The 15,213-nt window shown below is 36.9% G+C and overlaps 1 protein-coding gene across 18 annotated transcripts in view; it reads right to left on the reverse strand.

The window, feature by feature from the left end:
* CCDC171 (coiled-coil domain containing 171) overlaps positions 1-15,213 on the reverse strand; it is a 340,483-nt gene that overhangs the window by 253,479 nt on the left and 71,791 nt on the right. For 17 of the 18 annotated variants that reach the window (XR_015169517.1, XR_015169516.1, XR_015169518.1 and 14 more), the window contains 2 exons: positions 11,677-11,837; positions 4,558-4,696 (listed from right to left, as the gene is read on the reverse strand). Coding sequence is in view for 15 of the 18 variants with exons in the window: in XM_086415030.1 (XP_086271156.1) it covers positions 4,558-4,696; positions 11,677-11,837 (300 nt within the window). In the remaining 3 variants the exon portion in view is untranslated. The remainder of the gene's footprint in view (positions 1-4,557; positions 4,697-11,676; positions 11,838-15,213) is intronic. The other variant, XM_086415041.1, reaches the window with a different exon arrangement.

The following is a 15,213-nucleotide window of genomic DNA, read 5'->3' on the forward strand; positions in this document are numbered from 1 at the left end:
GTGGGCTTTAATAAGCATCATCACTAAGCAGCTTAAACTAGAAATTCGGTTTTATTTAGTAGCTGATTAAATCATTATTAAATTCAAAGAATTTAAAATGAATAGTTCAATTTTAATCAAAACTTTTTAAAGTCGAATTCAATAGTGTACAACACATAACATGAAACTACTTTTGTTAAATCCCTAGATGTCCTATGTTGAAATTCTATTAATACTATGACATTAAAAACAATAATAATATACTACTCATTTGTTAATCATATCTTCTAAATTCATAAATTGAATAGGAGAAATTTCACGAACATAAAAGCACAATTAATGTTGGCTGTATTCCTTAAATACCAAGAGAAGACTCAACAAACCCAGTTTGAACTTTTCCAAAATTACATTCTATATTTAATTTTTATCTTTTGTAACAGGGGAGCTATCACTTTGCAACCAGTTTATTGACTCTGTGTGTATCCTGACCTAGATGATCTCGATGGCGTCTTCCAGTTCTGAAAGGCTAAGCGACCTTCGGTTATACAATTGTTATTTTTAAGTCTCAAAACTTCCTGAAGTCTTTGCATATTATAATAACACCTTGGTCTTACTAGTAAACCTATAGAAGAAAATGGCTTTAATTTTCTCTTACAATGCAACAGAGAAAATAAAGACCAAGATTTGAATAATGGCCATGAATGTGACCTAAACTAGAAAACAAGCTGTTAGCTCAAAGGGAGAGAAAAATTAGCTGTAGCTAATTTATACTTCCCATCTATATTCTATAAAAACTGAAACTATTATGTTCGAAAGAAATGTAACTGTGGGAAAGACACACTAGGGTACGCAGGATCATAGGATGTCATTAAAACAAAATTTTATTTCCAAAGGCAAAAAGTAAAAGCCTCCTCTTATGTTATTCTCTCTTCAGTCAAAAACAATTATGAACTCAAAACAAAAATAACAGACTTTGAGGACACAAAACCAAAAAATTCCATTTTTATGGTTTAAAATTTTTAATTTGATAGATATCTCTTTAGAGAGAAATTTGTAAGATTACCCTCTCAACTCAAAGGCTGCTGCTGCTGAGTCACTGCTGCTGAGGCTGCTGACTCTGTCCAACCCCATAGACGGCAGCCCACCAGGCTCCCCTGTCCCTGGGATCCTCCAGGCAAGAACACTGGAGTGGGTTGCCATTTCCTTCTCCAATGCATGAAAGTGAAAAGTGAAAGTGAAGTCGCTCAGTCGTGTCTGACTCCTAGCGACCCCATGGACTGCAGCCTACCAGGCTCCTCCGTCCATGGGATTCTCCAGGCAAGAGTACTGGAGTGGGGTGCCATTGCCTTCTCCAAACTCAAAGGCTACTAACCTACTAAAAAATTAAAGGAAATAAAGATATATGTACCCAAAAATATATTTATGAAAAGCAACAGATGAATTTTTTATTAAAAAGAAAATACTGTACTTACTATTTAAAGTAAAAGAATTTTCATTAAGAAGCTTCACTAGTGGCTCAGATGGTAAAGAATCTGCTGCAATGCAGGAGACCCAGGTTCAATCCCTGGGTTAGGAAGACCCCCTTGGAAAGGGAATGGCTACCCACTCCAGTGGGTATTCTCCACTTGCCTGGAGAATTCCATGGACAGACTTCTTTATTAAAAAGAAAACACTGCACTTACTATTCAAAGTAATAGTGTTTTCAGTAAATAAATTTTAATTAATTTTTTAAAATTTCATATTATGGTCAAGTAAAGGGACAGAAAGCAACTGTTCTAGTAAGAATAAAACAGAACAAAGTAAAAGATAAAGCTAATAATGCATGCTAAGTCGCTTCAGTCGGTTCTGAGTCTTTATGACCCCATGGACCATAGCCCACCAGGCACCTCTATCCATGGGATTCACTAGGCAAGAATACTGGAGTGGACTGCCATTCCCTCTTCCCGGCAATCTTCCCTACACAGGGACTGAACCCATGTCTCCTGCATTGGCAGGTTGGTGCTTTACCACTAGCACCACCTGGGAAACAAAACAAAAGCAATGGAAGAAAATAAGACATAAAGCTAAGGCTTTAAGAGAGGTGAAGAAACAGAGAGAGGAACATATGAATAGTTAGGCTGAACCATATGAACTGTCAATCACTTAAGCTGCACTTGAATTTGTTTCTGAACATCCCACTGGCTCTTCTACTAGTCAGAACAACAGTGTTTTACAGGTTGAGTGTCAAGGGTTCAAACAAGCAAACGGAGGTTGTGAATGAGCTGCAACTCACCTTTTTTTCAGACCATCCACCAAACTGCAAAAGTTAAAAAAGAAATACCTGTTGGCACTGAGTAAATTATTTGTAATCACAAAGCATCCTGAGCTCAGTGGTGAATTCAGCCAGCCTTCTTTTATTTTCTACCTTGTCACTGGAGTGCCAGAAGACCAGAGTCGGGAGGATGCATGCCAACTTATACTGGTGACTAGGTCTTCACCACTGCATTCTCAGTTACCACTCTCTTTCCAAACTATTTGATTACAGCATCTAATAAGTAAGCACAGCAAGACTAAGACTCAGCTCAATGACTCTAACAAGTTTTTCTCCGTCATGATTCACCTTCCAGAACCAGGAGTGAAGAGGTGGGGTGCCCATGGAATTGAGGGCAGCACACCACAGTGAAGAGGCACTATAGCATGCCACACAGTGAACAACAGCAACAAGCCAAAAACAAACCAAGCTGGGTTCTACTAGACATATGATTCTGCAACATTTTTCTTTCTACTCAATAATATAGCAAACTTTGGGAGATGGTGAGTGACAGGGAGACTGGTGTGCTGCGGTCCATGGGGTCACAAGGAGTCGGACACAACTTGGCAAATGAACAACAACAACTGCTACACAGAGAACTCTAAACTTCCTAAAACCCCACATCGAGAGTACTCAAACTACAAATTCAACCAGGGTAAAAGCAATGATAACAATTCCTTAATCAGAACAAACTGGATATCCTGAGTTAAACAGAAACAGAGTTCAACATTAGAGGGTATACAGACATTTGTTAAGGAAAAAGAAGTGTTTCAGTCAATGTGGGTCAAAAATATGAACAACTAGAATGGAAGCAAGGAGATATGAAAATAAATAGCAAGAAGATATGAAAAACAGGAAGCCAAGAGTCCTCTAATATGACTGAAGCAAGACAGATAGAGGATCACCTGCCTGTATATAACATTGGTTCATTTAAAGAGTTTAAATGTTATCCCATCATTACTTTTCTATCTCATCATTCATCATTACCTTTCTAACCAGGCAGCACTGATTTGGCCACCACTTCCTAGTATAACCCTGAGTTTTTATCTTGCTGGACAAGGAAAAAATATTCATTTTCCTCAGAAACTAACATCACTAAGAGCTGTGGAATATAATTGAAAGTGAAGTAACCAAGTCTCTGGGAAAAGTATATATGTGGGGAGCAAGACAAAGAGGAAACAGGGTACTACTATAAACGTTATGGCCTCCTTCCTGAGGTTCCCAACAAACAGTAGAGTAGGAGTACACTGCATTAACCAAATAAACAAAGCCATCCAACAAATGTTTACTAAGGCAAGTTCTACTGTGGAAACTTGGCATGTAAAACAAAGTTAACCTCAATGCACTCGCGATTTCTAGGCAGAGGTAATACACAGCAGATTCTGGTGTTATGATAGAGATACTAAACTATTAAAGAAATACAAACTTGGGAGGGGCAGAACTCTGACTTTAGGTGGATGAAAAGAAGAAAAGATGGAACCACAGCAAGCTTCACAGACTGCACGACATCAGAGGCGTCTTGCATCACCATCACAGGAGATTTACGAATATTAAAAGAAAAGAGAACGAGCATCTCAGACCTGTGGGTCAAAAAATGTGAACAGCCTGAGCAAAAGTAAAATGACATGAAGACACAGCATGTGTTTAGGAAGCCAAGAGTACTTTAATGTGGCTGAAGCAAGATAAGGAGAGGACAACAGCAATAGAAGAAGCTGGAAAAGTTAACATAGAGCCACAGACAAAAGTGCCTTAGATTACACAGCAAGAAGCTGGGGCTGCTCTGAAAGCAACAGGGAGATATTGATGGCTTTTTAATAAATGGAAGGTGACAAGAACAGATCAATACTTGAAAAAGATAAATTTGGTGATGGTGTGAAGGCTCTATTATTGGGGAATGGAGACAGAGTGATCAGGTTCAACGTGATTACAAAAGGGAGTCTTTGAAATCATTAGATCTACTGATTTTAAACCCTAACCCTGCTTCCATGTAGGTAATACTGTCTTATATACTTTAAAAAAGAAAGAAAAAACCCTGAATAAATTTTAAAACATTCTGTAATTCAGACATTCTATTAATTTATTTCATTTTCCCAATTACTTCAAAGAAGAGATGTTTTATTATGAACAGCTTTGTGGTAAATAGCATCTCCAGTTTTAAATTTTTATATCAATGTCACTAAAACTACTTTCATACAATTATCTCATGGCATGTAGTGAGAAAAAATCCTACTAAACATCAAATTTGAACCAATAAAGTAATTGCCATAGGGTTTTCTTTTTTATCTTACCATTACAAGTTCTTCCTGTAATTCACTGCAACTTTTCTCATTATACTGGAGTCTCTTTGAAAGGTCTAGAATTACTTTCTTCTGTTCCTCAATTTCTTCATTGAGTTTCTTGTTTTTGGAGAAATACTCTCTTTCTAATCTGAAAGGTTAAAGTGTCAGAGCAGGTTTTTCAAATATGTTTTATCAGGTCTTATTATACAACTTTAACACAAAGGGCAGATGTACTATATATCATGGTTTCATGACCAAAGGTTTTAAAGACCACTTCTCATTTTTGCAAATAAAAAGAATTATACATTCTTAAATGAAGGACTCTAACATAATAATACCCCCATTTTGATAACAGATATTTGTACTATACCCAAGGCTATAAGTAAAATGGATTTGGTTAGTGTTGATTCACCATTATTTATGATTAACAAACCCCACCCACCACAGTTGAATTAGCTCAGAGACTGCCTCAAAACAGAAAGCAGTCCTATCAAACCACTTTCAAATTAAAGTATAACTTGGGAAATGACACAAATGTTTTATTTCTGAGTGTTCATGCAAGTAGAACTGGTACAGTAACATGAAAAGTCCAAAAGCAAGGATAATTTTTAATAATCATTTATGTTCACTGTGAAAACATAAATTTCTTTTCAAAGGATTTGCCTGCCTATTTACATTTTGCTCAAGGTAGCATTAAATTGAATTTACATTCTTTTGGGACATAAAATGACAAGCAGTTTGGGAGTATTTTAGTTCAAAATTTGCTGTGTTTCAAATTAAAGAGTTGCCACTATTTTTAATCTGGCATCTTCCTGATAAATGCAGTAGATCAGTTTCCTATAACTTTTAAGCTGTAATATTGGAGGCAAGGTGACTCAGTATAACCAAATCCATGCTGTGCTCAGGCTATAATCAAATGAAGAGCTCATTTTTGAATGGCACATGATCTTACTCTGATCAGTCAACATTTCTTGCTCTAGGGTGGAACAGAGACAAGTCTAGTGCAAACCCTTTGGTACTTTCTTCCTTGAATCAAGAATACTCCAACACTGGGGATTCCCTGTGACTCAGTGGGATATAATCCACCTGCCAATGCAGGAGACTCAGGTTCAATCTCTGGTGCAGGGAGAGTCCACGTGCTGAAGAGCAACAAAGCCCGTGTACCACAACTATCCAGCCTGCGCTCTAGAGCCCGGGAACCGCAGCTACTGAGCCCCCAGGCCCTAGATCCTGTGCTCTGCAACAAGAGAAGCCACTGTAAGGAGAAGCTCAGGCACCGCAACTACAGTTGCCCCACTCACTGCAACTAGAGAAATAAAGCTTTTTTCTTAAAAAAAAAAAAAAAAAAGAATATTCCATGGTAGGGAGGGTAGAATTTAAACACTTATAGACAGATTAGAGGAGACATTTATATCAACTTCTCAGAAAGCAGAACTAAACAACAAAAAATGGATCAAAGTAGAGAAAAGATATGAACATCGATCCAGGAATCCCAACATATAAATGACATAAGTTCCAGAAACAAAAGGTAAAGAAAATGGAAAGGGAAAAATCAGCAAAGTAATAATGCAAGAGAATTTCCCAAAAATGAATTATTTATAACTCTAAAACTGAAAGAGCTCAGTGACTGCCCAGCACTAATGGAAAATAGTCCACGCCAGGCCCATCATCGTGACGTTTAAGAACACCATGAACAAAGAGAAGATTCCACACTGTGTCCATAGAGCACAGAAATACACATTATTAGTATTATTTTATCATGTGTTATAATGTAACATCACTAAACCATTTCAAGACAGGCACCTATGTTTCCAGACTTGGTGGCCACTCTGTCCAAGTTTCCAGAGAAAAGCAAGGGCCACAGACAAACAATAGGTAATCAAATAACTTCAGACTTCTTGATAGAAGAATTGAATAAACAGCCAACAAAACTATGACAAAGGGTAAAGATCAACTACATTTTGACATTTTCAGAATGCAAGTTTTAAAAGTTTTCCTCTGATGTGTAATTCCTCAAGAAACTACAAGAGAGTAAATCAGACAAGGAAGATGGGCATGAGATTAGTAAAGAAGAGATCCATTATCAAAGAGAAGTAAAGGGAATGCTTCGGATGATGGTGAAGAGGAATCCTAAGGATGACTGTGACACAAAGCCTGCAAAACAATTTGTCCAGAAAGAAGGGAGTGGAAAGAAGACTCCAACAGTGATACATCTTAGAAGAAACTTACAATGACAGAATTTCTGAGGTGCAGAAAAATAATGAGAGATTTTCAGCTCTGTTAGAGAGTTTAAGAATAATTTATTGATTGGTGCATACAAACTAATCCAACATAAAACGAGATATTAACTATTCATGCATTTGATCATTCAGCAACTCTTTACTTTGCAGTTCTTGTGTGCCAAGCACTAGTTTGGAGTTCAGGGAAAGCAGTGAACAAAACAAAGCTCCTCTCTACATAGGAAGACAGACAATAAACAACAAAAAATATAAGAAAACGTTGTATAAAGGAAAAATAAATATGAGGGGTCAGAAAATAGTAGAAAAAATATCCTAAAATACAACCCTACTGAAAGGATGGGAGGACGGAAGAAATAAGCCTGTGCTAGGTGGTCGAGGTGCACAACAGATAAATAAGTAGAGGCCACCAGGTAACATCTAGAAAGAGAAGCTGAAAACATGGCACAATATGCATGTTATTCAGCAATACAAAGTTAAATGCCAGAAACAGCTTGTAAGAATTGAAAGCAGTTGCTTCAAAGGAGAAGAAACCAGTCACAGAGAGCAACGGGGTAACAAGACATGGCTTTTCATGAGCTTAACAGTACTATTTCACTTTTTAGATTATGTACAAGTGTTAATTGGCAGGGGGAGTATGATGAAAATTCAAGGAAGCCCCAGTCTCTTTGAATCCAATAGAGAAGAGTCAGGACTTGACAGATGGAGCATTTTGTCAAGAAAGGAAAGGGAAAAGGAAACTTGTAGTTAAGATGCCTTCTTTCAAAAAAAAAATGCCTTCTTTGCTACTGGATTACCATTCTTTTTCAGAGCTCAGATAAGAATTTGACAACTGTGCAGCTGTTTTAACAAACAGCCATCTTCAGGCCATTTTTCAGCAAGAATATGAACAATAATATTAGCACATGGGTTATAATACTTTTGTTCTTTTTACACTTTTGGTTGATATATTTAGAAAAATGAAGTCCCTAAATATTGAATGGAATAACTTAAATAAATTTAGATTAAGTCTGATGGGTATCGTATCTTTGACTAGTGTTATTTTAAACTGAATTTAAAGTTAAACTAGATTTAAGAATTATGAGGATCTTTTCCCTACCATTGCCCAACAATCTGTTACTACAGTTAATGATAATCTGATATTTGAAAGAGTTAAAATAAAAAGATTATTGAAAGATTTTCATTTTACACTGCAAGTTTTCAATGGAAAAAAATTTACAACTAAGAAAATTTATTAGAGAAATATAGAGTATATATATTCTACCTAAATTATACATTATATATTTGCTAATATAGCCTGTTATTGTTCAAATTCCTAGCTGAGTTCTTTGAAAGGTATCTTTAATACATAACAATTTTATTTGTTATATTATTACATGTAATATTCAATACATAATAGTATGCTAAAATATATACACAGATTCCAGCTAATACATATGTGTGTGTGTGTGCTTGCTCAGTCGCTTCAGTTGTGTCTGACTCTTTGCAATCCCATGGACTGTATAGCCTGCCAGGCTCCTCTGTCCATGAGATTCTCCAGGCAAGAGTACTACAGTGGGTTGCCATAGCCTCCTCCAGGGATACATATGTATATTCTACCTATATACATATAAATATATATCCCATCCAAAATAGTTTCACATAGGAATATTCACTGTTATGAAACTGTTGACCAAAATTAAAACTCTGAATAACACACAGTTTTTCTTCCTGCCTTTTAATAAGATTCCCACCTAGACCTACCTGGGAGGAAAGAGAAGTATAAAAACCTTAGCCACCTGCAAGGGTCAGACAGCATTTCCTCTGAAACCTCTTATCAATTGCTAAATCAGTTCTACCCAACAGGTAAAACAATCTCCTACTCCAGCACTCACTGCTCTCAAAATTGTACATTAAAGGTATTATTTGTAAAGATATTATTATAAAGGTATTATTTACCCTAAAGACCTAAAATATCAATTCTCACTTTGAAATACATTATCCAAAACTTAGAACTACTTTGAAAAATTAATTCTTGAGAATTTGTGACTCTAAAAGATTTTAAAGAAGATTCCTGAAAAAGAATCAAGAATACAAGTAGTCATATATGGATGTGACTATATGTTGGACCATAAAGCAAGCTGAGTGCCGAAGAATTGACGTTTTGAACTGTAGTGTTGGAGAAGACTCTTGAGAGTCCCTTGGACTGCAAGGAGATCCAACCAGTCCATCCTAAAGGAAACCAATCCTGAACATTCATTGGAAGGACTGATGCTGAAGCTGAAACTCCAATACTTTGGCCACCTGATGCGAAGAACTGACCCATTGGAAAAGACCCTGATGCTGAGAAAGATTGAAGGCAGAAGGAAAAGGGGATGACAGAGGATGAGATAGTCGGATGGCATCACCAACTCGATGCACATGAGTTTGAGTAAGCTCCGGGAGCTGGTGATGGACAAGGAAGCCTGCTGTGCTGCAGTCCATGGGGTTGCAAAGAGTCAGACACAACTGAGCGACTGAACTGAACTGAACAAGTAGAAAATCAAATAACTTACCTACTCATCCTTCATGTCATCTCATTCTTTCTCAAACCACAGATAAATGGAAAAGAGGTGGCTGTAATATCATGTACAATGAAACAGAAGACAGGATGGAGGAAGAGAAGTCATAGGAACTACCGATAAGCAGTGGGCTTTAATTACTACTTACTGTTTTCTCTTTATTCATTATTATTAACTTATATTACAGCACAGTTATATAGGGATGAAGAACAGACAAGGGACATATGTTAAAACATTGAGGATTGTTAGTTTAGTTAGCTTAGCTGGAACACATAACTAGTATTCAGAACTGTTAGTTTCTGCTTATTGGAACACAAAACTTGAGTAAAATTTTTCAAGCACCAAAAAGCACAGGTAATAGCCAAACAAACTCAAGGAAAAAATTTGCTCTGGGGTCCAATTTTAAAAGTACATAGATTAAAATCTTAGAGCTTAAAAGTAAGTGGGTATCTTAAAATTCTTCTAGTCAAGGCTATGGTTTTTCCTGTGGTCATGTATGGATGTGAGAGTTAGACTGTGAAGAAGGCTTAGCACTGAAGAATTGATGCATTTGAACTGTGGCATTGGAGAAGACTCTTGAGAGTCACTTGAACTGCAAGGAGATCCAACCAGTCCATTCTGAAGGAGATCAGCCCTGGGATTTCTTTGGAAGGAATGATGCTAAAGCTGAAACTCCAGTACTTTGGCCACCTCATGCCAAGAGTTGACTCATTGGAAAAGACTCTGATGCTGGGAGGGATTGGGGGCAGGAGGAGAAGGGGACGACAGAGGATGAGATGGCTGGATGGCATCACTGACTCGATGGACGTGAGTCTGGGTGAACTCCGGGAGTTGGTGATGGACAGGGAGGCCTGGCATGCTGCGATTCATGGGGTCGCAAGGAGTCAGACACGACTGAGCGACTGAACTGAACTGAATCTAATTTGCAGGACTCAAATCTTCAGAATATGTGATAAAGAATCATCTACCTACTGTTTCGAACATTCCAAGGCAGAGAGCTTACTAGTTCCCCCAAAGAAGCCCATTATTTTATTGTGGGAAAGCTTTGATCGTTGGGAGTCTAACTTCTTACAGTTTCACTAGTAGGTCATAATCATTACCTCAAAGCAACAGTAAAGAAGCCTGTGCTATATACTACATAAAGGCCCTTCAAACATATTTAAATGTGCAGATTCAGGATATGGTTCAAAGGAAATAAAAGGGTACAAGTCCTTAGAATAACAGAATCAAGTTATTATTGTAATAACTTGATTGGGATATGGTTCAAAGGAAATAAAAGGGTACATACAAGTCCTTAGAATCACATGGTTCAAAGGAAATAAAAGGGTATAAGTCTGTAGAATCACAGACTATCATTTAAATCATTCTAGAGGAAGCAAGAAAACTCAGTCAAGAATTACTCATTCAATGTATTATAATCATTACTAATAAAAGTAATTACAGAGTTTTACATTTTTTCAAACTTCAGCCTTTCAAGTGCCATCTTTATCATTTCTGCCATACACCTCTAAACAATACTTTTTTGAAAAATTAACTCACATTATAAGCTAAATGAAGTATTTTAAAAGGAAACTTTATATTACATCTGTAAATGGAAAACCATTATCTGCCATAAGTAGAAATGAACATTAAAAATAAAAACATAACTAATGTATTGACCTATTATCATATTATATACCAACGGTGGTACACATTTCTCTCTCTGAGAGGAAATGGCTTAAAACATGTACTATTATTTTTGGAAACATGTTGAGCCACTATAAACTTCTTAAAGCATTTCACAGGACTTTTCAGATGAAAGACTTCTGAACTGAAAAAGATTAAAATCAACAGGAGTCAGAAAGGTCCTGACCCTCCCACTAATAGCTGTGTGTCCTTATCCTCTTCAGGCTCAGTTTTCATATCTGTAAAACAGGGATAAAAAACTGTAGCTACCTCACAGGCCACTACATAAATGAAACAAAGCCGTGCAATGCTAGGTATGAGGTGAGCCACACACACACTAGCCCCAGCAGCAGGATCACTCCTACCTTTATTTTTACAGCTTGAGAAAATCTCCAACATTACCCATTTACTACATAGCTCACTTAGGAGACCTAGAAGCCAAGGCCTTAAAGATATATATTGTGTTTGCTGTATTACATCAGCAAACACAATATAAAAATACATTAACATATTTACTTTCTTGTATAAGAAAGTATTTCTGCGTTTCTGAGACTACTTGGAATTGCCATAATACTTCAAAACCCAACAGAGCACTTCTATATTTACCTACTACTATGCATTCATAGTCGTGTAGATTTCATAAACTCTTAATATTAATTTAGAGAGTTTTACAGTATAACACTTACACGTTTAGTTTTGCAAAGCTCTCCTGTGCATTATGCTTTTCTCGCTCATATGCACTTTCAACTTCTTTGAATTCATTCTTGATCATTTCCAAATCGGCAACAGCTTCTGCTTGGCTGGCCTTCTCTACCTGCAAAGCTCCTTCAAGGTCTCGAATCCGTAACTACCAGATAACAGAAAAGTAATTGAAGCAAGCAAGGAAACACTTGTACCAATCTCAAATTGAACAGAATACTTTATCAAACAGCTAATTATCATTCATCCAAACAAGTCTTTCTTTCTGGTTTTGGTTTAAAACAAAGAAAATGAACAAGAGGCAGTTTACTCCCTTTCTCAACATGTGTAGTAGAAAAGAAGAAGAGTGGAAGTATACAGACTTAACTGTGCTATGAAAAAGGACCGGCAGGTACAATATAACCCGTCCCGTCAAAGTGCCTAATTTTGATCTAGTAGCTCATTTGGACATTCCTGTATAAACATAATAAATTAGGTGGTTTTTGAAAATTGGAGAGAAGTATCCTTCCCCTCTTTTGAGAAATATTGTTATATGAACATCTTTTAAGCCCAACAAAGCTAATAGATCTTTTTACTCTTGGGGATTTCTTACTGTAGAACAGTAAAATTTTATTATCAAACAACACTATTGGACTAAAATATATCTAGGTGTAATAATATGATATCTGGGATTTTCTTCAAAATAATTTTGGAGTGGAAGAGTAGAAGAGGGTTAATAGCCAAAACACAACTGGCCTGTGAGGCAAGTCCTGAAGCTGAGTGATCGGTAAACAGGGAGTTCATTTTACTCTTCTCTCTACTTTTAAAAGTACTTGAAATTTTAGAGAATAATCTAGATTTCCTGCCAACAGTAGAATAGATAAAGTGCACACCCATAGAAGAATAACTTATAGCTGTAAAAAGGCAACGAAACAACTTCTGGAAAGTTCTCCATGTGGTTCTCTATGTAGTGTTAACATATACTGGGAAGAGCAAAGTCTAGATCATCATACGTAGTATGCTGCATTTTGGAGGGAAAAAACACAAGGAAAGATAGCAGGCAAGTGAGGTAAACAACAGGAGGGACAAGAATTAAATAAATTTTTGACCACTTAATTTTGTTTTGATTTTTGAACTACATAGATATTTTATTTTTTCAGAAAATTAAGTTCAGAATAAAAACAATAGTTTGCTAAAGCTCAAGAAAGGAGAGAGATAGGGGGAAAAGTGCTTTAAACTAGACAGAAAATGTGCTTTAGAACCATAAGACTCAGGTTTGAGTCACAGCTCTACAAATAAACTTAAGTGCCCTCTGGCATGTTAAACTCCAAACGCCTGAGGGTCCTCATCTGTAAACAGTAAATAATAACAAAAAAGAATATACAGATTCTACAGGGTGGCTACAAAGATCTAATGGGACAATATCCATTTAATATTAACATGTATTTATCATTAAATATAAATACATACTAATTATTTACTAAGTGTTTAGATAAATATTTATTAGGTACTTAATACCTGCCAGGCAATGAGCCAATGCTCATGATATATGATACAATTATCATGTATACAATTATAATGATACAATTATCATGAAAGTACACAGTCTTAGCTCTTGTTAGGAGAGGACAGAGTAGCACAATGTGGCAAGTGCATCCTGTCACAGCAACAGGCCCAAGGGAACTCTGCAGGACACAAGCCTTCCAGGCATGGCAAAAGACAACCCGATTAGGAAAAATGAACTCACCAAGAAAGGAAGCCTGGGAAACGCTGCATAAATAAATCCACACAAATAATAATCACCAACAATAATTATCCAAAAATACTTCAATTGAAATATTTGTTCTCTTACACTAAACTAAGGTAGTAGACTAGATATGGCTTTGTACATTTTCAAATTTGATCTATCAAACTTAATTTTTCGTTGTTGTTATATCTAAATCTATAGAAGAATATACTCAAAAAGATCTTCATGACACAGATAACCACAATGATGAGATCACTCACCTACAGTCAGATATGCTGGAGTGCTAAGTGGGCCTTACTTAGGAAGCATACTATGAACAAAACCAGTGGAGGCGATAGAATTCTAGCTTAGCTATTTCAAATCCTAAAAGATAATGCTGTGAAAGTGCTACACTCAATATGCCAACAAATTTGGAAAACTCAGCAGTGGCCACAGGACTGGAAAAGGTCAGTATTCACTCCAATCCCAAAGAAAGGCAATGCCAAAGAATGCTCAAACTACCGCCCAGTTGCACTCATTTCACACGCTAGTAAAGTAATGCTCAAAATTTTCCAAGCCAGGCTTCAAAAGTACGTGAACCAAGAACTTTCAGATGTTCAAGCTGGATTTAGAAAAGGCAGAGGAACCAGAGATCAAAAAACCAACATCCTTTGGATCATAGAAAAAGCAAGAGAATTCCAGAAAAACATCTACTTCTGCTTCATTGACTACACTAAAGCTTTTGACTATGTGGATCACAACAAACTGTGGAAAATTCTTAAAGAGATGGGAATACCAGACCACCTGACCTTTCTCCTGAGAAATCTGTATGCAGGTCAAGAAGCATTAGTTAGAACTGCACATGAAACAACAGACTAGTTCAAAATTGGGAAAGGAGTACATCAAGGCTGTATATTGTCACCATGCTTATTTCTTTGCAGAGTATATCATGTGAAATGCAGGGCTGGATGAAGCACGAGCTGCAATCAAGATTTCTGGGAGAAACATCAGTAACCTCATATATGCAGATGACACCACCCTTATGGCAGAAAGCGAAGAACTAAAGAGCCTCTTGACGAAAGTGAAAGAGGAGAGTGAAAAAGTTGGCTTAAAACTCAACATTCAGAAAACTAAGATCATGGCATCCAGTCCTATCACTTCATGGCAAACAGACAGGAAAACAATGGAAACAATGACAGATTTTATTTTCTTGGGCTCCAAAAATCACTGCAGATGGTGACTGCAGCCATGAAATTAAAAGACGCTTGCTCCTTGAAAGAAAAGCTCTAACCAACCCAGACAGCACATTAAAAAGCAAAGACATTACTTTGACAACAAAGGTCTGTCTAGTCAAAGCTATAATTTTTCTACTAGTCATGTATGGATGTGAGAGTTGGACCATAAAGAAATCTGAGTGCTGAAGAACTGACATTAGTGTTGGAGAAGACTCTTCAGAGTTCCTTGCACTGCAAGGAGATCAAACCAGTCAATCCTAAAGGAAATCAATCCTGAATATTCACTGGAAGGACTGATGCTGAAGCTGAAACTCTAACACTTTGGCACCTGATGTGAAGAACTTACTCTTTGGAAAAGACCTGATGCTGAGAAAGATTGAAGGCAGGAGGAGAAGGGGATGACAGAAGATGAGATGGTTGGATGGCATCACCAACTCGATGGACATGAGTTTGAGCAAGCTCCAGGAGTTGGTGATGGACAGGGAAGCCTGGCATGCTGCAGTCCATGGGGTTGCAAAGAGTTGGACACAACTGAGTGACTGAACTGACTGATATCTAAATCCAGTGTTTATAAGTAAAATGAC

This window comes from Bos grunniens, chromosome 8 (genome assembly GCF_055505025.1).
Source record: "Bos grunniens cultivar Pamir isolate PY7600 chromosome 8, Bosgru_T2T1.0, whole genome shotgun sequence".
Taxonomy (NCBI): domain Eukaryota; kingdom Metazoa; phylum Chordata; class Mammalia; order Artiodactyla; family Bovidae; genus Bos; species Bos grunniens.